This window comes from Oncorhynchus clarkii, chromosome 9 (assembly GCF_045791955.1).
Source record: "Oncorhynchus clarkii lewisi isolate Uvic-CL-2024 chromosome 9, UVic_Ocla_1.0, whole genome shotgun sequence".
Lineage (NCBI taxonomy): Eukaryota > Metazoa > Chordata > Actinopteri > Salmoniformes > Salmonidae > Oncorhynchus > Oncorhynchus clarkii.
In genome coordinates, this window is record NC_092155.1 from 19,990,239 (window position 1) to 20,017,094 (window position 26,856).

The 26,856-nt window shown below is 44.2% G+C and overlaps 2 protein-coding genes across 6 annotated transcripts in view; both read right to left on the reverse strand.

Moving 5' to 3' along the window:
- Positions 1-225: 225 nt before the first annotated feature.
- LOC139416047 (prostaglandin D2 receptor 2-like) lies at positions 226-6,703 on the reverse strand. Of its 2 annotated transcripts, XM_071164292.1 has the most exons (3): positions 6,615-6,703; positions 6,311-6,446; positions 226-4,522 (listed from the first exon to the last, which is right to left on the reverse strand). In XM_071164292.1, the coding sequence occupies exon 3, from the start codon at positions 4,458-4,460 to the stop codon at positions 3,282-3,284; it is 1,179 nt and encodes a 392-aa protein (XP_071020393.1). In that variant the 5' UTR covers positions 4,461-4,522; positions 6,311-6,446; positions 6,615-6,703; the 3' UTR covers positions 226-3,281. The 2 variants fall into 2 exon arrangements, with proteins under 2 accessions (XP_071020393.1, XP_071020394.1); XM_071164293.1 differs by lacking the exon at positions 6,311-6,446.
- A 2,547-nt stretch (positions 6,704-9,250) lies between these two features.
- Positions 9,251-26,856, reverse strand: part of LOC139416049 (RNA-binding protein FXR1-like) — a 29,526-nt gene continuing 11,920 nt past the window's right edge. The window contains exons 2-17 of one of the 4 annotated variants that reach the window (XM_071164296.1): positions 26,377-26,429; positions 23,366-23,459; positions 22,497-22,568; positions 21,040-21,188; positions 20,583-20,676; positions 20,235-20,351; positions 19,969-20,139; positions 19,784-19,862; positions 18,424-18,581; positions 17,766-17,852; positions 13,915-14,143; positions 13,062-13,241; positions 12,547-12,747; positions 12,322-12,426; positions 12,064-12,149; positions 9,251-11,974 (exon numbers count right to left, since the gene is read on the reverse strand). In XM_071164296.1, coding sequence (XP_071020397.1) covers positions 11,867-11,974; positions 12,064-12,149; positions 12,322-12,426; positions 12,547-12,747; positions 13,062-13,241; positions 13,915-14,143; positions 17,766-17,852; positions 18,424-18,581; positions 19,784-19,862; positions 19,969-20,139; positions 20,235-20,351; positions 20,583-20,676; positions 21,040-21,188; positions 22,497-22,568; positions 23,366-23,459; positions 26,377-26,429 — 1,983 coding nt within the window. In that variant the 3' untranslated portion in view covers positions 9,251-11,866. Of the gene's footprint in view, positions 11,975-12,063; positions 12,150-12,321; positions 12,427-12,546; positions 12,748-13,061; positions 13,242-13,914; positions 14,144-17,765; positions 17,853-18,423; positions 18,582-19,783; positions 19,863-19,968; positions 20,140-20,234; positions 20,352-20,582; positions 20,677-21,039; positions 21,189-22,481; positions 22,569-23,365; positions 23,460-26,376; positions 26,430-26,856 lie in introns of all 4 variants that reach the window. The other 3 variants (XM_071164297.1, XM_071164298.1, XM_071164295.1) reach the window with 3 other exon arrangements.

Below are 26,856 nucleotides of genomic sequence, written 5' to 3' on the forward strand. Positions count from 1 at the left end.
CCCTGTGAGTTGGAGCGGTCCATTTTCCTGTGTTACCGGCTGTGCTATGGCCTGACGAGCCTCAACACCCTGCTGGACCCTCTGTTCTACATCTTCCTGTGTCATGACGCCCGTCTGGAGCTCCGCAGGTCACTGACGCCCTGTCTGGGACAGGGGCACACAGTCCCCAAACAAGTCAGACTAAGTCTCAGAGGGAATCCTGATCAGAGTGACAGTGTGTAGAGAGACTGGATTGGACACATTTTTGAATTTCCTGTTCCTTTGATTCTGAGGAAGAAGAATCTGGATAAACTGTATTATGTTACCCGTTTCTTGTTCTTTGATGGTCTTGAAGTCGAGAGGAGAGGACACATTTTGTGGTGACACCAGCCATACACTACAATGCAGTGTTTTCATAGACTTACTCAAGGAACTGACTCCACTGGTTTGGCTGCTGAGAATTGGTGATGGGAAAAAAGCAGCGATTGTGCCACCTAGTGGGGAGAGCATGTATGCTGTTGGCTGAAATTGGAAAGGGTATTCCATCTGCTTCACCTTTCTGCTGACAGTCATCTCTAACTTATAATGCACTGCAATAGCTGCCTCAGTTTATACAACCATATGAATGACTATCCGTGGATATCAACAATAATGTCAAATATGTCTTGATTACTTGCTTATTGCAGTAAATAAAGTCATTTTAAATACCTTATTTATTCATTTGTATGAGAAACTCTTATCATACCCCGTCATACTAAACATACACCAGACACTAAAACATTAACAAACACATACTCCAGAGACTAAAACAGACAGTCTGAGAGTCAGAGTCTTTATGTGTCTTTTACTGAGGAGTGGCTTCCGTCGCCCACTCTACCATAAAGGCCTGATTGTTTGAGTGCTGCAGAGCTGGCTGACCTCCTAAAATGTTGACCCATCTCCACAGAGGAACTCTGGAGCTCTGTCAGAGTGACCATTGGGTTCTTGGTCACCTCCCTGACCAAGGCTCTTTTCCCCTGATTGCTCAATGTGGCCAGGCTGTGTTCTTGGGGACCTTTAATGCTGCAGACATTTTCTGGTACGCTTCCCCAGATCTGTGCCTTGACACAATCCTGTCTCAGCACCACCATAGGGAATTCCTTCAACCTCATGGCTTGGTTTTTGCTCTGACATGCACTGTCAATTGTGGGACCTTATATAGACAGGCGTGTGCCTTTCAAAATCATGTCCAATCAATTGAATTTACCACAATGGACTCCAATCAAGTGGTAGAAACATCTCAAGGACGATCAATGGAAACAGGATGCAACTGAGCTCAATTTAAGGGTCTAAATACTTATGTAAACAAGTTCTGTTTTTTATTTTCAATACATTTGTCAAAAATTCTAAAAACCTGTACTTGCCTTGTCATTAGGGGGAATTGTGTGTAGATTGCTGAGGATTTGTTTTATTTAATCCATTTTAGAATAAGGCTGTAAAGTAACAAAATGTGGAAAAAGTCAAGGGGTCTGAATACTTTCCGAAGGCACCATAGAGACTTACAATGGGGAACTCGCTCAATTTGGGCTCCTCTCAAGATACAGATAAGCAGGTCTTTAGGATCAATTTCACAAGACCTGAAAAAAAAATACTTGGTTTTATCAACATTTAGCACTAATTTAAGATCGGTGAGCGATTCTTGAATTGAATCAAAACCAAGGGTCGCGAACGGCCTGCTGCACTGATGGGGCACATGAATAAATAACGAATCCGCATAGAGATGTAAGCCCATTTTTATTATTCAGGGACAAACATTATTAATGTAAATAGTGAACAGTAAAAGGCATAGTATTGAGCCTTGTGGCACTCCTTGGTTATGTAAAAAAAATATTTTAAAAAATAGACTGAACTCCATCAGCAGACAGACACTGAGTGTACAAGACATTACAAACACTGGCTCTTTCCATGACAGACTGACCAGGTGAATGCAATGATCCCTTTTTGCTGTCACTTGTTAAATCCACTTCAGTGTAGATGAAGAGGAGACAGGTTAAAGAAAGATTTTTAAGCCTTGACACAATTGAAGCATGGAGTGTGTATGTGCCAATCAAAGGGTGAATGGGCAAAACAAAATATTTAAGTGCCTTTGAACGGAGTATCGTAGTAGGTGCCAGGCACACTGGTTTGAGTCAGGAACTGCAACACTGATGGGTTTTTCCATGCTCAACAGTTTCCCGTGGGTATCAAGAATAGTCCACCACCCAAAGAACATCCAGCCAACTTGACACAACTGTGAGAAGCATTGGAGTCAACATGAGCCAGCATCCCTGTGGAATGCTTTTGACACCTTGTAGAATCCATCCCCCAACGAAATGAGGGACAAAAGAGCGTGCAAATCAATATTAGGAAGGTGTTCCTAATGTTTTGTACACTCAGTGTACATTTACGACTGTCGTGTAGATCATTTTTGAACCAGCTACAGGCCAGTTGGTCTACACAAATTTCAGATAGCCTCTGTAGCAGGAGTGCATGATCAACCATTTCGAATGCTTTCAACAGATCAATATAAAGGGCAGTGCGGTGCCGTTTCCTGTTTCCTAGCGAGTTACCCATATAAAGCAGCCAAGATGGTGCTCTGTACTGGCCTAAAGCCTGACTGGTGAGCATTCGGAATCGATTTTCCATCTAAAAAATGAGAGCAGCTGAGAATTTACAGACACTTCTAATATCTTCGCTAGACATGAACGTTTTGAGATTGTGTGATAATTACGAAGATAGCAGGGATCACCACCTTTGTGGAGCGGGAGATCAAGGGCCACCTTTCACACCTTAGGAATAATACCCAAGAGAATGGATAGATTAAAAAGATATGTGTCAAGGGTTCCACAATCATATGTACAGTCGTAGAATACTTGGTTCAAGCATGTCTGCCCCAGTGGACTTTTACCATCAATAACTAAGAGCGTCCAGAAATTCCCTAGTAGTGACTTGCCAAAGCGAGACCAGTGGGTCACCATTTACATTAGCAGGCAAGTCTGCAATTGAAAAGGGGTGCATCAGAGCCTACTTGGAATGGGTACCGTACAAAAGCAAAAAGCAAATATAAAAGCATACTAGCACATTGCTGAGCCTTTGGTTTAGCACTACTGAAACCATTGCAAAACACACAAGATATATTCCTCAATCCTTCTGGCGTCTATGCTGTACATTACACAGATTCAAAATGCAATGATTTATAAACGGATTATTATGTATCCCACTGTTGCAGAACCTAGACGCGAACCTGGCTTTGGCATCGGAACTGTCATTGACACAACACCTTCTCAGTTAGCAGGGTGTGGTTCCTTCGTCTTCTGTGCCGCCTCCTCCTCCTCCGCCCTGAAGTCTCTTCCTCTCAGGCTGGGGGCATTGTTGAGGGACCTCCTCCCCCTCAGCAGCAGCTCTGAGGTACTGCTGGAAGATCTCTGCGTGCTTTGTCGCCGTGACCACTCCCCTAGGTCCTCCGCCAGCACGCTCTCCATTACTGCCGCAAGGGACTGTCTGATCTTATGGCACAGGTCTGGACAGCTGAACACATAGAGGATGGGGTTTAGCACACTGTTGAGGAAGGCTAGGCTGGCGGTGGGGGGCAGGCCGCTGGCCACGAGGCCCCGGAGGGAGGGTTGATACTGAGCTACAGCCTCCAGGACGCTGAAGATGTGGTATGGAGCCCAGCAGACCACAAAGCTCATCAACACTGCTACCACTAGTCTAACGAAGCGGAAAGGGTGCCGGTTGCGTCCACGCCGCGCGATACCAATGGTCACTGATACATAGCTCCACACAATGACCCCCAGGGGAAGAATGAAGGCCAGGAGGAGCTTAGAGAAGGCCATGGCATCCTGGCGAGCCTCACACAGCTCTTCTAGGTCAAACTCCCTAACTGGGAGATACTGAGCGTAGTTATAGTAACACATGACCCTCCCGTCACGCCGATGAATAGTATCCCGGAACAGGTAGTACGGTACCGTACAGAGCACAGCCAGGGCCCAGATGATTCCACATACCCTGCCGACCAGCTGCACGTTCCTCCGGTTGTGGACCCAGACGGGCTTGTGAACCACCAGACAGCGGTCCAGAGAGATGGCCGCAAGCAGGAAGGCGCTGACGAACATGTTGAGGAAGAAGATGGAGGAGTGGAGTTTACAGAAGGTGGTGCCCAGGGTCCAGGTGCCTCCGCGGGCCAGGAAGATGGTGAAGAAGGGGAGTGACGCCGTGGCCAAGAGGTCCGAGGCAGCCAGGTTGAGGATCCACACGCTGATGACGGTACGGCGGACACGGAAACCCACAACCCCCAGGATGAGGATGTTCTCCAGGATGCCGAAGGAGGAGACCAGGCCGTGGAGACACACCGTGGCCAGGCTCAGAGCCCCCACCTCAGCCGAGGAGTTGGAGGGTACGCTGGCGTTCACCATGGCCTGGATGAGAGGGCAGTAGCCGGGGCTGCTGCTAGAATTGGTCATCTTGACAGTTCGGATTCTGCTTTGACACTGTCCACTTTGACTCTGAATTCCTGTGTACAACACTGCAAAGAAACAAGGCAAAGAGGCATTACGAATTAGGACTCTACTCATTCCGTGTCTTGGAAATTCAGAGTTACAGCATGATTGAAATTTAGGAGAATATTCCATCAATGTTACACCAAACATACAAAGAACATGGTTGCCGTGTTCACAGAACATAAAATATTAATGTTCTAGACATGTTTCATGAGAATGTTGCAAGAACATTCCTTTGTATCAGTTGTCAGGAGATTGCCTGATCATCAAGCTTTGATTGTTGAATTACCTGTGTAGGGCAAAAAAGAAAATGTGCACCCAGGGAGGACCCCAGGACCGAGTCTGGGGAACATTCTACAGTATATACGTTAGCAAAAACCTTCAGAGAACGTTCTTAGCATACCTCTACTTCTCTGCCTCGCTTCCTGATGCTTTAATAAATCGTAAAAGCCATCTCCAAACTGGCAATTGTTTTCGATTATTAGCCATGGTGGTTTCTGTCTAACACGACTGAAGTGTCAAGTTTGCCTGAAAAAGTTTAACAGCCACTACCATCTCAAATTGTTAAGAGCGAGAGATGGCTTATCTCTCTGTCTCACTCTCTCCACATCCTCTGTGCAAGTTTGCCTTGTCTATCTATATATGTGAAAGCCATTGCACAAATAGGCAACTTCTGTTCTAGCTATTTGCTAGTTTCCTAATACAGAACAGTGTGTTTGTGTTGATGGAAATGTACCCTATAGTAGGGGAGAGTGGGGTAAGTTGAGCCATTTTTTACACTGTCATCACTCTGTCAGGGGAAATAAAGATATCTACATATATTTCAGGGTGTTGTGTATCCATGGAAATAATCAGAATTCATGTAAACATAACAGTTTTGAAAACATAGCTTTTGTCAAAAAGCACATCTTATGGGGTAAATTGAGCAGCGGGACAGGGTAAGTTGAGCCACCTACAAATCCCTTTAAAACCCTGTCTACCTTTATTTCCCAAACACAATTCAACACAATCACTTTGTCTTTTAAAGGGATACTTTGACATTTTGGCAATGAGGTCATTTAACTCATGGATACCATTCTCATGTCTCCATGTCCAGTATGAAGTTGCTAGCAGATACGCATGCGGTTTGCAGTATGCCTTCAACATACACATTTTTTTTTTTATGTAAACACAGGCTTAACACCTAACAAACACTTTGTACTTCTTTTTTTTTTAACACTTCTAAACAGACTAGGCCCTGTTGTTACCTCATATCCCAGCGTGTTGTTACCTCATATCCAAGTGATAATTCATTGCATTACCCCTGGGAAGAAAATAATTGCTCAACCATTGGCTCAACTTACCCGAGGCAAACATTTGGACTTTACAGTGCCTTTGGAAAGTATTCAGATCCCTTGATGTGTTCCACATTTTGTTACGTTACAGCCAGGTGTGACAAGCTTGTAGCATCATACCCAAGAAGACTTGATGCTGTAATAACTGCCAAAGGTGATTCTACAAAGTAGTGAGTTAAGAGTCTGAATATTTATGTAAATGTGATATTTCAGTTTTATTTTATTTTTTAATTTACTACAACAACAAAAAAATGTTTTCAATTATATAGTAAGGCTGTAACCTAAAAAAATGTGGAAAAAGTCCAGGGGTCTGATACTTTTCAAAGGCACTGTCTTAGCCCACACAGCTAAAAGGATGCTAGGTTTAGGACTTCATATTGAAGCTTAGAGGCCCCAACGGATCTATAGAACAATCATAAAATTACACATAACTTCTAATAAACTAATTTGACTTGATGAAAATCAGTTTTTTGGACCTACCTAGCTTACTGCTTTTTCCATGTGGTTTCTTCCTTCACAGACTCCGTGAAATGATAACCTCTTTCTAAATATTTGGTGAAACGACACATCTTGGTTTCCGAAAAACAAGGGTGGCTCAACTTTCCCTCCTCTCCATCTAAAATTACAAGACAGCTTTTTTGTAAGCCTACATTTCTCAGTTAAAGTGAAAAATACAGAGACAAAACTTAAGAGTAATTTACTCTGGATCTCATCTATTTGTAGTCCACATACAAAATGTTTATAAATTCCAAAATAGTTTAATGGATTACAAATAAAAACCCACCTTAACTGAGAATTCTCTCTCCACTGCTGAGTCCACGTTGGGAGACTTGCTGGCCTGGTTGTGATCAGTGTAGTTATGATTGGTGGGTATTCAAGCACACTGACACGCCTGCAGTTACACCCACTAGTCAGTTGAACTGGGGATGAAAAGCATTTGACAGATTAAAGATAAACTTATCTGGCCTTGTTAATACACTGACTACTGATTATTGGTGATATAGCCGAAGAAGTTGTTTCAGAAGAAACCAATTAAAAGGACCTCAACCCAACATGTGTAAAAACAGTATTATTATTTTTTTAAAGTGGACCTGGGGAATAAAAACAGTTCATATCCTCATTCCTCAATGCAATCTTATAGTTTTGATACGCTCTGCGACTCTTTTGATGCATTATATTTCTCACACACACACACACAAGCTGTTTCTTTGCAGTGCTGATTAAGAGATTGCTGACGACCACAAAAATATGCTCGAATACCACACTCAGTTGTGATGTGTCGATGGGGAAACTTCAGACGTGAGTCACCCATTGTTTGCTTCATCAACGAGTGAGAAAGCATCCGTTCAAACAACATTCACACAAAATAACTACTCTTTTCTCAACCCGTTTCCACGTGCATGGTGTGTATGGCAAAGCATCATTGACAGTAAAACAATAATCCAAGCACAACAATTGCATCACTAATTAGACTTGCGTCACAGTGACAGGTTCTGTAGAACAGGAAATTCAAAGTTCTCTCAGGCAAGATATGTGATGTGCCATTGTCCATCTGCGGTTTATTGCCTGCAGTTCTAAAAAAAGGGTAGCCTATCTTTGCATAGGGAATGCAAATGATTCCACTCAACATAGGCTTTTGGTACTAAACGCACAGCAACATAAAACATTTCAAATGATATCTCAAAAGAAATCTAATTTAGTGACTGTTGACAATATATTCTGTTCTTATAGATTGATAAGGGCCTAGTTAGAATACTATTTGGGTGTTTCGAGAAACAGACTGGCCATAGTGCTAATAATGGGCCAGTATGGGAACCTCAAGGAGAAAAATGGGCTGGTGTGTTAGCAATGCCTGAGGCTATTTCTCTGGGGATCCCAATCCATACCTGGCTATTGCAGAACACGAACCTGGTCAAAGAGAAATTCGTATTATTCTGTATGTAAATCCAAAACACTCTATTTAGTATGATATGTTACAGGGTTAAGGTTAGGGGAAGGATTAGCGAACACACTAAGTAGTTGCAAAGTAGCTAAAAAAGTAATAAATACTTGAACATTTGCTGAAATGCTAAAGTTGTCCGTGACAACATTCGAACTCACAACCTTTGGGTTGCTAGACATTCATGTTGTGCCCAGCCAACCACCCAACTTCCATTTTTTCCTGAAGTAACCATAGATCTTATACCAAACGTACCAAATGTAAAAGAAACCATACTAATTTGAGTGTCAAGGATTTACATTTACTATGTTACGTCTAGTCTATGACACCTGACTGACAACTGGTTTCATGCTAAACTGAACAGAGAAGTGGTAAAGTTGGGTTGAGAGGATCTGTCCCAAATGGCATCCTATTCACTACAAAATGCACTAGTTTTGACCAGACAAATAGGGTGACATTTGGAATGTAGCGCTACAGTCCACACTGATCTGCGGATTACAACGGCGCACTTTTCAGTCCTGTTCATCAGATCCTGAGCCACCCATTTGTATCAATGTTTATCCTATCAGTTTTGAATCCCAATTTACACATTAACCACAACTACGTTAAAATGTCAACGCCTAGCAGCCAATGTTTTTCAAAACGGGTGTACGGACTGATTGCAAAATATGTTGAGACAGTGGTGTACCTCTTCCTTCCTCTGAGAGCCTCAGATAAACTGTCAAAACTCATTCTATTATGAACAGGTTTACCCTTGAAATGTACACTTGCCCCCTGGTGGACTAATTGCGGTCTGCCACCTAACTGCTTTAAAACAAAACGTATAAGGAGGTCGTATGTAACACAAAACCTACTTTACTCAAATCTGGGAAGTCAGACGTTTTTCAACCTTCGGGTTAGACAAAGTTTCATGAATAATTATACCTGACAATTAACTGCACACACCTGGACCAGGTGTAAATCAGTCCCTGATAAGAGGGGAACAAAAATATGCAGTGGAACTGGCTTCAAGGTCCAGAGCGGAGTTTGAGGCATATAGGGAAAATAAGGTGCAATTTGAGACCCAGGGTGCCCTGCTGCCTCTGGATCAGCCATGAGTCACTCTAGAACAGGGCTCTATAACCCTGTTCCTGGGGCACGATCCTTCTGTAGGTTTTCAATCCAAACCCAGTTGGAACTAACCTGGTTCCGCTCATCAACCAGCTAATTATTAGAATCAGGTGCGCTAGATTAGGGTTTCAGCCTAATCAACAGGACAGTAGCCCTTCAGGAACAAGGTTGGAGAGCTAAATGCTCTGTAACGATATTAGGAGGACTGAAATGAGGGTTTAGCGCTGTGTTTGTAGAAACATTATCAGCATAGGCTGCTGTAATAGACAAATTAATCATTTCAAAAGGTTGGAATTAATCTAGACTATTCAATCTATGTTACTGTCTATTGTATTTCAGCGACTCCTGATTTAGCCCAAGGGACAAATACGTAAAAATGTATCAAACAATGAAAAGTCCTTTATTGCCATCAGAACATGAGTGAGAAGACCAGAGACAACCTGACACAGAGTGAAGAGTTGACAGTACCTAAACAGTACTACTAACATACACACAAACGTCAACATTCTCCCCAACCAGAAAGACATAGGGATACAGGGAGCCAAAAGAGGGAGATACAGTATAGACAAGTGAGGTATACGTTTCACAAACAATACATTAAGTGCTCAATCGGTCTCTTAATCCCACATGCAGGCATGCACAACTGAATTCGTTATTTGAAAATCAGTGCTCTGCTCTCATACCATGACACAGAAAGACAGTTTAACCAAAAGGGGGCAACACAATCCAGTTGATTTTAATCCAGTAAACACACCTCATCCAAATTTAACCCACTCAATACTTGTGGCTGTGAGAACACTGATGTGCCAGGTTTGTGTTAAAAACGTATTGTAATACTTAAGAGTAAGAAATGGGGCTAATTCTATTCTTAGTCATACCAGTAAAAAGGCAGCCATCTTGTGGGTCAATGAGTGGTGGAAAGGTAGTCATAGAAGCCACTACAGTACTAAAGTGTCTAAAGCAGGGCTCTCCAACCCTGGTTCTGGAGAGCTACAGTCTGGAAGGAGCAAAAGCCTGCCTACAGGATGGTAGTTCTCCAGGAACAACATTGGAGCCCTGCTCCAAGGTATGGATTCTTAAAACACATTCGATGTGGACATTAGCAGCAGTTCTAGTAGTGGATGACGTAATGGTGAAGCTGAAACGTGACCCTCTCCCTCATGCAAAGCTACTGCTAAATGATCATGCAAATTAGCTTGTTTATCGATTTAGAAAAATAGAGCGCAAACTCAGACAGAAGAAATCAATCAGTTCATCTCAGACAGTTGATTTCACTTCCATTTTATTTCACATTTTCTATGATGTGGAAAGAACAAAAGTAGTTGAGGTAACCAAGACGACAGTAACAACATGAGCCCACAAGCCAACAAGAGTTTGAGTCTCCTCCCTCACGCCCCTCGCCTTTTAAGAACAGGACAACCACCTTGCTTATAGTTAGTTAATCTCAAAAACACTCACGTCTCCTCCGAACATAACGTGGGGCGACCACACTGACTGCACCCCACCGCCCGTGACTGAATTGCAACAGTGTCGTGTTGCAGTTTGTGCATCTGTGTGTAACAGTGCGTGTGTATAGCTCTCATCTCTTTTGAAGCTGCGCTCGTCACCCCCCCCCCGCACGCCACACAGACCCTCTAGAAGGGTGAAACAACGGGGCCAGCCTTCTACAGTCTACCTCCCTCCATCTCGTGGTCACCGTGGCGTGTGCGTTGGGTCTCCCATGCTGCGGTTCACCCAAGCATTTGTTAGTGTGGCTGGGAGCTACAGCGCCATGTTACCCTACCTTCCTATTCCACACAGCCAGTAGGCCCGGAGAAAGAGGCACTGTGAAGTTTTGTTTACAGTCTAAATCCATCGACTTATCAAGTACTCAATCTATTTCCTTGTCTGTCAGTCTGAAAGGCTGTGTGTAGGACCAGCCCCGGACACGAGCGTCAAGCAAGGGAGAGGGGAAGTGACACAACACCCCTTCCTATCCTCCCAGCCAATAGTGGCCTCACCTGCCATTGTGAACTCACCACTGACCCAGGGTTGCCAGTTCTCAACTGTGCACACGTACATACATCCATACATACACACACACACACACAGCCCAAACGCTGTCCAGTCCACTCTTAGGGAGGACAAGCGCCTTGAGTTTCTTGTTTGGCACCAGACTCTCTGGCCAGTCATTCGTTCCCTCGTTCTTTTCTGTATTACCACAGTTAATACCTCTGCAATCATTTAACTCCCCCTTCCCTCGCTACTGGTCTGTTCTCTTCTCAAAGAAAAACCTCTTTCCTGTGAAACAAAAACAAACTAGTTCTTTTTTTTTTTTTTTTTTCAAATTCAAGGCACAATGTCTATCAATAATCACATCTGTTTGACTTTCTGTCCATCATCACCAACTGACGTTTAGGCCAGGGTACGTAACGTAACACGCCTGACGCTTGGTCTTCACCTCTTGGACTCGTCCGCCCATCCCTCCTATCCTCCAGCTAGCATCATCTATCCTCCGGACCTTAAGACTGGTAAAAGACATGTCTGTTTGAATGGGAGAGCGGCCAAAAGTCCAAACCAGTGATAACATCAAAATAAAACAAAAAACTTGCAAAAAAAATAAAAAATAAAGTCCCATCCTGTGTTTGTTATTTCTTTAAAAATCAAGTCGTATCCACCAGCTATTTTCTGGCAAGCTAGGTGTTCTTTATTTAAATAAGCACTAAGTACTGATAGATAGGATAACATACACCATTATGTGTGTTTTTAAGATGCTTTTGTCGTTTTTATGTACTTTCTCTCCCCCCTCTCTCTCATAGTAGTATGAATCTGGTATTTTGTCGTTTTTATGTACTTTCTCTCCCCCCTCTCTCTCATAGTAGTATGAATCTGGTATTTTGTCGTTTTTCACTCATCTGTTTTAAGGTTTAAGTAAATGCAAGCAGGGACAGAGTTTGCCATGAAGTCTTGCTCTAGACGTGGGTTTTTAGGGGGCGAGGCCTAGTCCTCTACGAGACGCCGTTGACAAGGGTCTCGCTGGGTGTGGCCATGCCGTTGCTAGGGGAACGCTTGGAGGGGGCCATGTGCTCGTCCCTCTTGGCACTGCTCCCGTTCTCCTGAGGAAGGAGAGCAGGGGAGGGAAATGGTCAGTTTAACAGTAATACTAAAAGCTGACATCTTCGTGTGTGTGTGTGTGCGCGCATACCTTGAGCTCGGGAGCAGCAAGTGTTTCCTGGGGAAGGGTCTGTCGGCTCTGGGACTCGGCGCGGGAGATGTAGTCTGCCACGGTCACTGAAGAACCAAACAACCCAGAGAACAGTGATGTAACCACGAGATCCAGTATAATGACAACCCCAGCGCTACACAGTGAGGGGATCAGACTAAGGAAGGATAGGGTAGAGAATAGAAATCTATCCAAGGTCCAGACTGACAACATGGAGGGACGGTCTGACACACTACTCACCTTCAACTGGCAGTCTGTCACAGCTGGCGGATCCTCCCTCTGGGTGATTGCCACGGTTACGGCGACGGCGGCTCCTGTTGCGGCGCTGGGGTCTGCCCTGCTCATCTGGTAAAAAAATATTTTTATAATGGATAGGAAGTCTGAGAAAATAAACGTTATACTTCAACCTAGTCTCACAGCATAACCATCTGGCGTTCTACAAAATTAAGCCTCAAGCCTTCCTACCCAGTCCATTCTCGTTGGGTCCGGCCTGGCTGTCTGACTCTGTGGCAGCGGCGTCCATCACACTGGGCTCCTGGTCATTGCGGCGACGGCGAGAGCGTCTCCTGAGGTCTACCTCTCCCACCCCCTCACTGGCATCTGTGTCACCCTGCTCACTCTCACCCTCCAGCAGGGAGAACGGGTTGCTGTCCGGGTCCTTCAGCACTGGACAGGGGAGAGAAAAAGAGGGAACGTGAGAGACATGGGAAGATGAGGCCTACAACATCAAACTGCACCACCTTCCAGTTATGAGAAACAACTAGACCATGGGGTTTGACCTGGAAGATGCCAATATCACCCGGGTCCGATTCATTAGGGCTAACTGTAGAAAAACGATTTGCTACGAAATACACAAACAAGCGTTTCTCATTGGACAAGTTCAGGCAGTACTTCCCTAATTCCGTCCGTTATCTTCCATTTGGTGCTTAATGAATACAACTCAGTACCCTAGCTTGGACTATTATCCCCCCGTGTTGTACCGGAGCTGATTGAGTTGGAAGGTCGTGAGGCGGGTCCTCCGCGGCCCCGTCCGGTGTTGGATCCACGGCCCCTGCCACCCCGGCGGGAGCCTCGCTCATCTCCACCCACGCCCCGTGGACGCTGGTCACGCTCATTGAGGTCCTCAGGCTCAGAGGCGTTGGACTGCTCAGAGTTGGTACCTGTAACACAGACAGAAACATACAGCATAAAAACAATGGTATAGAACAAGGGATGAGCAAAAACAGAGGATAAAGAGAGGGTGTGCATGAGGAAAGAGGAAGATTCAGGGTGGGGTCTATGTCAAATAGAGGGTGCTTATATTTGACCTGTTTCACACATGTACTAGTGTGTAACTTGTACCGTGTGTGGTGTAAAATTGACTTTTTTTAATATCCCACTCACGGCCAGGGATCAGTCATTACTAACAGCGACCCTGGAGCAATTAGGTTTAAGATCCTTGCTCAAGGGCAGATGGACCAATTTTTCATCCTAGTCGGCTCGGGGATTACGAGTCCAACGCTCTGAACGCTAAGTTACCTCCCACCATACGTGGAAGGTTCTACCGGTAGTCTCAGTATGTACCAGTCAACTCATCAGCAAACCCATGAGAGAGGGTGTTCTCCTAGTAGAGTCAGACTAGTTGGTGTTCACTGCAGCAAAGCTCAAAATTTAACCAGATCATCGTCCCTGAAGACTATTGACAGAGTGGAGCCTGAAAACAACTAATATCACACAGAACCAACAACTAACAACCCAGAAAGGAAATTTAATTATTCAGATAAGAAGCATGCCAGGTTTGTTAAGTCAGAATCTGTCATAAACAGGGAGGGATCAAAGGAGTTGTCTAGTCACCATATCCAGAGTACTGGCTGTTGGAGGGCCTGCGCCCTCGGCCACGGCCTCCGTAGATGCGGGAGGTGTGGAGGTTGGTGGAGTTGCTGCTCTCGTCCGTCAGGTAGCCTTTCTCCCTGTCCCCGGGGCCAGTGCCCCCGACCCGACTAGGGGGAGCACGATAACCCACCCCGATCTGACGGAGCTGCTCGTCAATCTGCAGCCGCTCCAGACGCAGCTGCTCCACTTCCTGTTAGAGTGACAGAAGTACATGTTAGAACTTACATCCTAGACTCATTCCTATTGGGCAGAGTATATGTTAGAACTTACATCCTAGACTCATTCCTATTGGGCAGAGTATATGATAGAACTTACATCCTAGACTCATTCCTATTGGGCAGAGTATATGTTAGAACTTACATCCTAGACTCATTCCTATTGGGCAGAGTATATGTTAGAACTTACATCCTAGACTCATTCCTATTGGGCAGTGTATATGTTAGAACTTACATCCTAGACTCATTCCTATTGGGCAGTGTATATGTTAGACCATACACTACCATTCAAAAGTTTGGGGTCATTTACAAATTCCCTTATGTTTGAAAGAAAAACACTTTTTTTTGGTCCATTAAATCTAATTGATCAGAAATACAGTGTAGACATTGTTAATGTTATAAATTACTGGAAACAGTAGATTTTTTTTAAATGGAATTTCTACACAGGCCCATTATCAGCAACCATCACTCCTGTGTTTCAATGTCACATTGTGTTAGCTAATTCAAGTTGATCATTTTAAAAAGGAAAATTTATCATTAGAAAACCCTTTTGCAATTATGTTCTGATTAAAGAAGCAATAAAACTGGCCTTTAGACTAGTTGAGTATCTGGAGCATCAGCATTGGTTGGATCGATTACAGGCTCAAAATGTCTAGAAAAATAACTTCCTTCTGAAACTCAGTCTATTCTTGTTCTGAGAAATGAAATTGCCAAGAAACTGAAGATCTTTAAATAAGAAATAGATGTCAGTTTCTTGGCCAACGCCGTGCACTACACCCTTCACAGAACAGCTCAAACTGGCTCTAAGCAGAATAGAGAGTGGGACGCCCCAGAGCACAATTGAGCAAGAGAACAAGTACATAAGTGTCGCCTCAAGGCCTCAACTGGCAGCTTCATTAAATGGTACCTGCAAAACACCAGTCTCAGAGTCAACTGTGATAAGGCGACTCTGGGATGCTGGCCTTCTAGGCAGAGTTCGTCTGTCCAGCTTCTGTGTTCTTTTGCCCATCTTAATCTTTTATTTTCATTGGCCAGTCTGAGATATGGCTATTTCTTTGCAACTCTGCCTAGAAGGCCAGCATCCCGGAGTCGCCTCTTCACTGTTTACGTTGAGACTGGTGTTTTGCAGGTACCATTTAATGAAGCTGCCAGTTGAGGACTTGAGGCGTCTGTTTCTCAAACAAGACAATTATGTACTTGTTCTCTTGCTCAATTGTGCTCTGGGGCGTCCCACTCTCTATTCTGCTTAGAGCCAGTTTGAGCTGTTCTGTGAAGGGTGTAGTGCACGGCGTTGGCCAAGAAACTGAAGATCTCGTACATTTCTCGCATGGAATAGCCTTCATTTCTCAGAACAATAATAGACTGATGAGTTTCAGAAGTTGGTTCATTGTTTCTGGCCATTTTGAGCCTGTAATCGAACCCACAAATGCTGATGCGCCAGATACTCAACTAGTCTAAAGAACAGTTCTATTGCTTCTTTTATCAGAACAGTTTTTTTTTAAAGACATTTCTAAGTGACCTCAAACGTTTGAACGGTAGTGTACATCCTAGACACATTCCTATAGGGCAGAGCACGTTAGAACATACGCTGCCTGAGGAAGACTAGTTGAAACGCGTTGCAGTTGGGGGTCCTGATGCACTATGCTAACTGCTCCCATATGTATTCTTAAGTAAATATATTCTGTTAATAGTCCACTGAAGTTTATTGGAAAGTACTGGCCGCCGACTCGTCTTCTTTCATTACAACATAGACAGAAAGAATATCTTGTGTGGGCAAAGAGCCTGGACCTGAGCCTTTGAAACATACAGGACCCATCCCAAAATGGCATCACATTCCCTATATTGTGCACTACTTTTGTCGGGAGCTTTATGGGCCATACTGCAACAGTTTGACGTGAAATTTCAGTATCTGAGGAGAAGGAAAAAAGCCTTTAAGACTGACATATCTTTTTCAGTTCTGCAGTGTGGGCAAGACTGTAGGTAGTCGGATCAGTTTAGGAGTGTAAGGGCTGGGGATCAAGTACACTGACAGCAGTTCACTGGGGCTGTTTGGTTAGGTGAGGTGGCTGAGGGTGTCACTTCAGAATGCAACAGCTGCTGAACAGCTGACCCTTGAGGGAGGTGGCTGACCAGGAGCAAGGGGGTGTAAGGATGGGTAGAGGCGTTATTTTGGGAGGCTAGGGTCCAGATAACCTGTAATCTACACCGCCACCCCCTCTTCCCAACCCTGAGCAGGGGACTATTTATAAAAGCACGCAGGGTAAGGGTAAAAGGGAGCTACTCTCAGCAGCTTTCACATGGAGGTAAAGGGTGGATGGAGGGGGGACAGGTGACCACTGAAATGATCTGGAACCCCCACCCACCCCACAAGTCCCCATACAGTGTACAGTACATCACCTATTGAAATACACTAGTTTCCCATATTCACAAGTAGGTAGATTAGAAACTTGCTCCTGATTCAGGGTCAGATATTAATTGCCTTCTATGGTTATGGGGGAGGGTAATTTGATCCTAGAACTGTGGGTAAGGGGAACGCCTACCATGCGTGTATATTCAGGCCATTGGCCCAGTCACAGTGCCTAGGTTTACTCTAGATATTCAGAGGCATATAGGGTCAACATTTACTGTGCCTTGAGAAAGAATTCATACCCCTCGACTTACTCCACATTGTTCTGTTACAGCCTGAATTCGAGCTACACACAATACCCCATAATAACAAAATGAAAACATGTTGAGACATTCCTGCAAATTTATTGAAAATGAAATAGAGAAATCAAATTTACATAAGTATTCAAACCCCTAAATCAATACAGATTAGAATCAACTTTGGCAGAGATTACAGATGACAGTCTTTCTGGGAAAGTCTAAGAGCTTTGCACACCTGGATTGTACAATATTTGCACATTATTCTTTGAAATTATTCAAGCTCTGTGAAGTTGGTTATTGAACATTGCTTGACAGCCATTTTGAAGTCTTGGGTTTATGTGATTTAAGTCAAAACTATGCCACTCAGGAACATAATGTCGCCTTGGTAAGCAACCCCAGTGTACACTGGGCCTGTGTTTTAGGTTATTGTCCTTCTGAAAGGTTCATTTGTTTCCCAGTGTCTGTTGCTTAGCATTATTTAGTTTATTTTTTATCCCCCCCCCCCCCCCCTTGCTGATGGCAAGCATAACCATAACATCGCAGCCACCAACATGCTAGAAAATATGAAGAGTGGTACACAGTGATGTGTTGCGTTTGCCCCAAATATAAAGCTTTGTATCCAGGACATTGAGTTTTAATTTAGTGCAATTTTGCAAAAGGATGCATGTTTTGGAACATTTTATTCTGTACAGCCTTCCTTTTCACTCTGTCATTTAGGTTAGTATTGTGACTATAACGTGGACCAAACCTCAGTTCTCCCACATTACAGCCAGTAAACTCACTGTCTTAAAGTCAACATTGGCCTCATGGTGAATTCCCTGAGCGGTTTCCTTCCTTTCCGGCAACTGAGTTAGGAAGGATGCCCGTATCTTTGTAGTGACTGGGTGTATTGATACACCATCAAAAATGTAATTAGTAGTCTGTGTATGGGTTTCTGCTTGTGTGTCTCACCTGTAGGTAGGCCACATGGTACTCCAACAGGGCCTGGGCATTGCTGATGTTCTCCTTAGTTCCCACAAAGACGAAGGGGACCATGCCCTGGAGAGGAGGAGAGGAGGATTTAAGACAGTAGGCTGGTAGAGCAGACTTACTAGTGGAGAGCGCGTCATGGATTTGAGGAGGGCGAGTCCTGCTGTTTAGTCATGGACATTTGTACATTTTCGCAAGGGCCAAAAAAACGATGTATTTACGTTGATGTAGAAATACGCTGAATGAGAGAGGGTTCTCTTTGAAGGAAACATTTCAGAAAACTTGCGTGTACGCTCACAATCACAAGAAAGCACAGTGAACAACAAACACCAACCGATGAGACCCCAGCCAACCCCCCTAGAACAGGTGCGGTACAGTACAGACATGCTGTGGAAACTGAAATGGGATAACTGACAGCCTGTAGACAGAGCTTATGGTTTTACAGAAATCCCAGTTGAAGGACTGCTGGATTTCCTGCTTATTCTCTCCTAACTCCAGAAATCTTCCAACCAGAATCTCTGGAAATGTTGGGAAAGCGATCAGAATTGACAAAGACGATGGCGGTGACGGTGAAAACATAGAAGCGGTAATTAACACCGTGGTACGGTTATTGTTAGAGCGGCCGCAGCGCTCCATTCACCTCTTGTTTAGGGGCAGTGTCTTCTCTGCCAGCCCCCTGCCTGCCTACCTCCTCCCGGGGAAGCTTTTTGTCGTTGTCCCCCTCGATCCGGACCCGAACCACACCCGACTTGTCTACGATCTCCTGAATGACTTTTCCGTTCTTGCCGATCACTTTGCCTGGGAGAGGGGGGGGGGGGGGGGGGGAGAAAAGGTGGACGAGTCAAGTTTATAGTTGGCTGAGTCAGGAATAGTTGGACGAGTCAAGTTTATATTAAAATTAAAAACGATGGCACAATTGAGATGGTATCATTGTTTCTCAATACATGTATATACACAGGACATTTTGTGATTGACTAAATCACGGGTATGTGCTTTAACTTGTTGAGTGTAGGGGGCAGTATTTTGATTTTTTTGGATGAAAAACGTACCCATTTGAAACTGCCTATTTCTCAGGCCCAGAAACTAGAATATGCATATAATTGTCAGAGTATGATAGAAAACACTAAAGTTTCCAAAACTGTCAAAATATTGTCTGTGAGTATAACAGAACTGATATGGCAGGCGAAAACAGGAGGAAAATCAAACCAGAAAGTGGCTTCTATTTTGAAAGCTCTCTGTTCCATAGCATGCCTTCGCTCCATTTAAAGGGATACCAACCAGTTTCCTTTTCCTATCGCTTCCTCAAGGTGTCAACAGTCTTTAGACATAGTTTCAGGCTTTTATTTTGAAAAATGAGCGAGAAAGATAACATTGCATCAGTGGATAGCTGGGTGTTCGCATGAGTTTTGCTTGCGCAACAGAGTGGGGCAGCCATTGTCTCTCCCTCTCCTATTGAAAAAGCGATTGTCCCAGTTGATATATTATCGATTATATATTTTAAAAACAACCTGAGGATTGATTATAAAAAACGTTTCACATGTTTGTGGACATTACGGATGCTATTTAGAATTTGTCTGCGATGTCGTGACAACTCGAGCCCGTGGATTTCTGAACATACCACGCCAAACAAATGGAAGTATTTTGGATATAAAAATAATCTTTATGGAACAAAAGGAACATTTATGTAACTGGGAGTCTCGTGAGTGAAAACATTATTGCTTTTCTGATTTTTGTGACCAAGCTACTTTGATACTAGGTGTTCATAATGTTTTTTTCTAGTGATCGATAAACTCACAAACGCTGTAAAGCATATTTTCAAAATCTGACACGACAGGTGGATTAACAACAAGCTAAGCTGTGTTTTGCTATATTGCACTTGTGATTTCATGAAAATTAAATATGTTTAGTAATTTTATTTGAATTTTGCGCACTGCAATTCAGCGGGTGTTGATGAAAATGATCCCGCTAACGGGTTGGGGTGCGTCAAGAAGGTAACTCACCTACGAGGTTCCTGGGCACCTGGAAGTAGTCTTCTTTGAACTCCAGGAAAACCCTGGCCAGTTTCACTGCTTCTGGAGTCTGCAATGCAAACAAGCCATTATACACAGAGACAAAAGACTGACACACACACCAAGACCCCTCTCTCTCACCTAAACACACGCACAAACACGACACGCCCACACACCTCTCCGTAGATCCTGAAGGTGCAGCTCTCCTCCTCCAGTTCGATGGCGGTGACGCCGGGCACCTTCCTGGCCTGCTGGATGTTGGCACCGTGGGAGCCAATGGCCAGACCCATCAGGTCTTCCCTTACCTTCACCTCCTCCTGGTATGCTGACGCCAGCTGCTTACTGGTCTGAGGGGCAAGGAGAAAAGGGTGTATGTCTCGACATTTTGATGGCCGGTCTCCACGTTACATTTTAATTGAATGAACATGATGTGCATTTGTACCTCAAGGTGTTTAGTGGCTTCTTCGTTGCGGGACATGAGCATGAGCTTGGTACGGATGCTGCGGAAGTGCATGTCGCTCAGGAGAGCAGCACGCTTTACTGACGTCTCGTTCGTTGACTAGAGAAAGAGAGAATTATTGTGAGAAAGCTACTTTTACAGAGAAAAAAGGACAAAACTATGGTCCGTATTAAAAACATGTCGTAGTTGTTGTGTTGATATAGGATCAAGCCCCCCAGTCCATATAATCTTATGAATGACCTAAAAAGGCTAAATTGATCCTAGATCAGCACTCCTACTCTGAGAAGCTTAGTGAATACAGGCCCTGGTAGCAGTAGTTGTGATACTGACCAGCACGGTGAGCTCGTGTGAGGCTGCACTGTAGAAGATACAGTTGGCTCCGATGGCTTTCCTGAAGTCTTTGTGGATGTTGTCGTTTGCACAGCTGTTGGTCCAACAATAAACTCTGGGTGAATCCACAGTTACTCACAACAATAACAACGCACTATGTAGCTACTGAGAGGGGCGCCATTGGCCTGGCCAAACACGACAAAGCTCAGATGACATTTCAATGTATTTAACTGTAACAAGAACCCCCTCACAAATAGCACCCTATAACCTACATAGTTCACTACGAGACGGAACAGTCAAAAGTAGTGCACTAAATAGGAAATAGATTTTCCATTTCATGTCAAAGCAATATACTCCAGTGACTATTGGAGTAACACCCATAGACGGTCAGAGTGCAGTGCTACAGCGCCACCAGTGGTGAGGCTGGTGTAGCGCAGTGCAAGGGTCAGACACTCACATGTCCCGGAGGTCTTCTGGGACAGCGATGGGGACCTTGTGGAAGGAGTTTCGGGAGGAGGGGCTGTTGGGGTTGACGGGCCGGATGCGTTCGTGCGTGACGATCTCGTTGTATGTGGCGTCGCAGGCTGCGTACTCGATGACGTAGAACTGAAGGGTTCAAATAGAGACAAGGGTTCTCAGAGAGAAATGGCAAGAGAAATAAAAGTAGTGCTGAAGAGTATTTAATCAATAGAGACCGACCCATATGAACATATGGGCCAAATAATAAGGAGGGGCCATATTCAGTCAGGCTAGACACGTTAATACTACCCAACTACCTAGTCAGCAAACACCGCAACAAATCTAAAAAAAGACCAAGACTGCATTCATACCACAGACAACTTATTTCTCCATCACATTGAGGATTAATAGGGTTTTTAAGGAAAGTAAATCAAAAATGGCACTTCTCTTTAATATTTCATCCAGCTTAGCCTTTATTCATTTGATTGATGAACCAAGCCCTTTTTCTAGTCCCCTCTGGCTCAGAATAAGAGTGAGAAAGAGGGAGGAGAAAGAGACAGAACACACCACACGCCATGCTCTTAGGCCAGTATTAAAACCATCACTAAACCGAGCAGACATTCCAACAGGGCTTTATCACGGATCCAAATGCAGTTGACGTATCTAGCGTCAAACAGCACGAGGCCTCAATAACTAACACCTCAGTCTCACCCTTGTCGTATCTAGCGTCACACAGCACGAGGCCTCAATAACCAACACCTCCTCAGTCTCACCCTACTGACCCATAGTCTGCCTGTTTTGATTCCCAGAGCTCCGGTCAAAAGTAGTGCACTATATAGGGAATAGGGGGCCGACTCGGGAAGAAAACGCCTCGCCACTCCTGAAGATCTGAGAGGCTTGAACAGGTATAAAACAATGGTAGTTGCTTTAGAGTTCCTTCTCATAGACTAGGTGAAACTTCCCCCATAATTCCACCTAGAGAATGCTTTCTGATCTACAGAAGTGCGTCAGGTGTAGGGGTCAATATGGAATCTAGAATCTGTGTATAGTCTGGGTGGCCATACAGTATGGGCCAGCCTGCATTAAACACACAATGCGCTTCCTGCTGCCTTAGCTGACCCTATTAACCTACACTAGACTGCTGTCAGTCGGTCTAGCCAAGGAATGACTGAGGGATATCCCATAGTGGATGATGAGGGTGTGTAAAACGCTGATTCATCACACAACATGCACATGACACGAGAGTGCACCAAATGACGACATGGACTGATCTTGATGTTGAAAAGAGGACTAAATAGCTAAAGTATTGGTTGAGAATGAGATATTCTTCATGCCTCTGTTCACAAAAGAGAGTGAAACTCGACTCCTTACGAACACACATCGTGCCCCCCCCCCACCGACCCCATGCCGGCCCCAGCGTGCACCCAACCCCTAACTCACCAGTCCCTGACTCACCTCTCCCTTCATCATTCTCACCCGGGCCAGCCACCAGCCACATGGCTCCTGCTCGTTGGCCCTGGAGTACACCTGGGGAGGGGTAGAGGAGAGATGATTAAAACTGAGCAGAGTTTATACCTGCAAGGGATGCAAACTTCCACTATGTCCCTGGTTAAAAAATTCTGGATTTCCTGTTTAGGCCCATTTCCTCCTGTATATAGGAATCTTCCAAACAATATTTCTAGGAAACCTGGGAGTTCCCATAATTTTGCAACCCTAATACCTGCTTAGGGACGCATATAGCAAGGATGGTACCAGAGCAATAAGAGGAATATAACTGGACAATTACAAAAAGAGGGAATCTCTCTTCGGAAAACAATGTAGCATAAACCATCACTTTCAGGTGTGAAAAACTTATAGGAAAGTGATAATTGTGAATGTATGAGATATAAATAAATGATATGGACAATGAGATGAGTTTGTCTCAATGGCGATAATGAGTGCTGCTGTGATGAATGGAATCCTAGCTGGCTAATCACGTGACTAAATTGGACCGTGGTTAATCTCTCTCTAGATCACGCTGCCGTGGTGAACAGGACTCCGGGTAATCTCTGGACTAGCAGGGAACTGCCACATTGGTAGTAATCTCCAGCTATGACTGGAATCATGGCGGAGGAAGCAAACTAGACCGTTGATAGTGATATGGATTAATGTATGGTACGGGACTCTGTATGACATCACAGTAACACTGGGGGAAAACCGCGACCCCCCCCCCCCCCCCCCCAGAAATCCCAGTTGGAAGATTCCTGGAACTTTTCTAGAAGCAGTTTCGCAACCCTAGAGGGAGATAGTGGGGTCTGTGACATGACATGAACAGCCTGGCGTACCTCAACCTCCTCTCCCTCGCCGATGTCCTTGTGGTAGTCGGCTGGAGGCGGCAGCCGCACGTCACTGAAGGGCAGCTGTCTCTCTGGTTGCCAGCTTTTTAGGGGGACAGGGAGAGAGGCCAAACAATCAAACACACACCGGTCAGCCATCTTACAAACAGGAGACACCTGAAAGACTACAACATCAGCTAACTCCCTCTTCCGGTCATGTGATTTATAACAGGAAACAAGTCCACTACCCGTAGCACTTTCTCTGGCCTCTGCATGCGCGTGCGTGCAGGGCTCTACAGTGCGACCATTTTACTCGCATATGCACCAAAATATTTTGCTGTGAGACCTGGAATGTCATTTTTCATTGTGCTCCTAATTGTCTGTGTTCACCTACATTTTAACTTAGGCACACACGTGCTCCTTGTAAAAAAAGGTCAGTGTGTAGAGCCCGTGTGTGTGTGTGTACTTCCAGAACATAGTAATTTCATTAGGGACTAAGAAACACAGCAAAACACAAGAGACAGACCTCTAACATAAGGCTTAATAGTCCTGCTGCCTGAGGCGGTGTTCTCTAGCTGACAGACAAATCGCATGGTGACAGTCCGTGAAAGGGAGTAATGTACAGTTGAAGACGGAAGTTTACATATACCTTAGTCAAGTACATTTAAACTCAGTTTCACAATTCCTGACATTTAATCCTAGTAAAAAAAAATCAGTCTCAGGTCAGTTAGGATCACCACTTTATTTTAAAAATGTGAAATGTCAGAATAATAGTAGAGAATTATTTATTTCAGATTGTATTTCTTTCATCACATTCCCAGTGGGTCAGAAGTTTACATGCACTCAATTAGTATTCGGTAGCATTGACTTAATTGTTCAACTGGGGTCAAAGGTTTCAGGTAGCCTTCCACAAGCTTCCCACAATAAGTTGGGTGAATTTTGGCGTATTCCTCCTGACAGAGCTGGTGTAACTGAGTCAGATTTGTAGGCCTCCTTGCTCCCAAGCGCTTTTTCAGTTCTGCCCACACATTTTCCAACTTTGGAACAATGCTTGGAGTCATTGTCCATTTGGAATACCTATTTGGGACCAAGCTTTAACTTCCTGACTGATGTCTTGAGATGTTGCTTCAATATATCCACATTTTCCTGCCTCATTATGCAATATATTTTGTGAAGTGCACTAGTCCCTCCTGCAGCAAAGCACCCCCAAAACATGATGCTGCCACCCCCGTGCTTCACAGTTGGGCTGGTGTTCTTCAGCTTGCAAGCCTCCCCCTTTTTCCTCCAAACATAATGATGGTCATTATGGCCAAACAGTTCAAATTTGGTTTCATCAGACCAGAGGACATTTCTCCAAAAATGTACAATCTTTGTCCCCATGTTCAGTTGCAAACCGTAGTCTGGCATTTTTATGGCGGTTTTGGAGCAGTGGCTTCTTCCTTGCTGAGCAGCCTTTCAGGTTATGTCAATATAGGACTCGTTTTTCTGTGGATATAGATACTTTTGGTCGCAAATTAGTCTTCCTCCAGCATCTTCACAAGGTCCTTTGCTGTTCTGGGATTGATTTGCACTTTTCACACCAAAGTACGTTCATCTCTAGGAGACTGAACGCTTCTCCTTCCTGAGCGGCATGACGGCAGCGTGGACCCATGGTGTTTATACTTGCGTACTATTGTTTGTACAGGTTAACATGGTACCATCAGGCATTTGGAAATTGCTCCCAAGGATGAACCAGACCTGTGGAGGTCTAGAATGTATTTTCTGGGGTCTTGGCTGATTTCTTTTGATTTTCTAATGATGTCAAGCAAAGGGGCATTCAGTTTGAAGGTAGGCCTTGAAATACATCCACAGGTACACCTCCAATTGTCTCAAATTATGTCAATTAGCCTATCAGAAGCTTCTAAAGCCATGACATAATTTTCTGGAATTTTCCAAGCTGTTTAAAGGCACAGTCAATTTAGTATAAGTAAACTTCTGACCCACTTGAATTGTGAATTATAAGTGAAATCTGTCTGTAAACAATTGTTGGAAAAATGACTTGTGTCGTGCACAAAGTAGATGTCCTAACCAACTTTCCATAACTATAGTTTGTTAACAAGAAATTTGTGTAGTGGTTGAAAAACGAGTTAATGACTCCAATCTAAGTGTATGTAAACTTCCGACTTCAACTGTATTTTTGCAGTGGGAAAAGCCATAAACTTACTGGGTGTAACTCAATTACATTTGGTAATGATCCTAAAATGGCACCTATAATCTACAGTAGATAAATTATCTACATATAGACTGTGTGTATAAAGGCAAAGTGAGAGAGACAATTAGAATCATCATCAGAAACGTCAGTGGATTACAGAACTAGTGTGTGTGCATTCATCTAAAACACTAAAAACGAGAGCTCGGCCTAATAACAGCTCAATGGACTGCAGCTTCGTTCACAAATTCACAGAAAGATACTTATGCTCACTAAGTGAGGGGGTTCATGATCATTTTAATATAGGCTAGCATTCACATAAAATAGGGTTGAACTGTACACAGGTTGAGGATATTGGTGAAAATATGAAGACATTCTTTTTAAAAAGAATCAAAGTGCCAAAGCAGGCACTCATAGAAAGCACAGGTTTCAATCAGTCATGTAGTATCTCACAAACAGCTACTCCTCCACAAGGCGGGGGGGGGGTTGGAAAAGCAGAACCATCCCAAGAATGTCAGGGGCCACTGTCCAGTACGCCTGCCTGTATACCTCAGAGGACTATATTTAGGGACACCACAGACGGACAGAGTCAACTAGAGGAAGAGGAATGGGGGGGGTAGGAGCTACTATAAAGGGTTTTGTGGACAGCCGTGTCCCGAGCACAGGTGGTGCTGAAATGGGGATTTCAGGAAGAAAGTAAAACAAACAAGGAGAGCGATGACTCGAGCAGCGTGGGTAGACTGGTGTGTGTGTCTAACTAGAATAAACCTGTGACTCAGTAACTCACAAATAGAGGAGCTACTACACGTCACGAGTGTAAATAACAACTTACTTGTTTTCAAATACTATTGTGAGTGAGTCTTCATGGACATCTTTGATGAACCCCTGAAAAAGAGGAGAAAAGGTTGATGCGTATGCATGTCAGAGGGTAAAAACAGGTCTCTAGGGCTGGCACGGTTATGGATGAAGATAAAACCAGTGGAACAAATGGCTGACTGAAGAAGGGGCGGCGGGCCATTCATGCAGTCGAGTCCTTTTCTACAGTAACATGGACTCAATGTGAGGAAACATTGTTGCGCCTTGCAAAAATGTAGAATGTTTATTCAAATGTTGACCGAAGTGGCTCACGCAATGGAGTGTTTGTCATGTTAGTCGAGTTGAATCAACAAATCACGGGCACATTGAAGGTTACACATCCTTTTACCTCTTGTTTTGCTCCCATGCGTACACTTGCAATGGTCGCCAGTCCACTCATTATCGTCTCTGACTTGAATGAGGACGCCCGTATTATACATTCGATTTGTATTGCGGT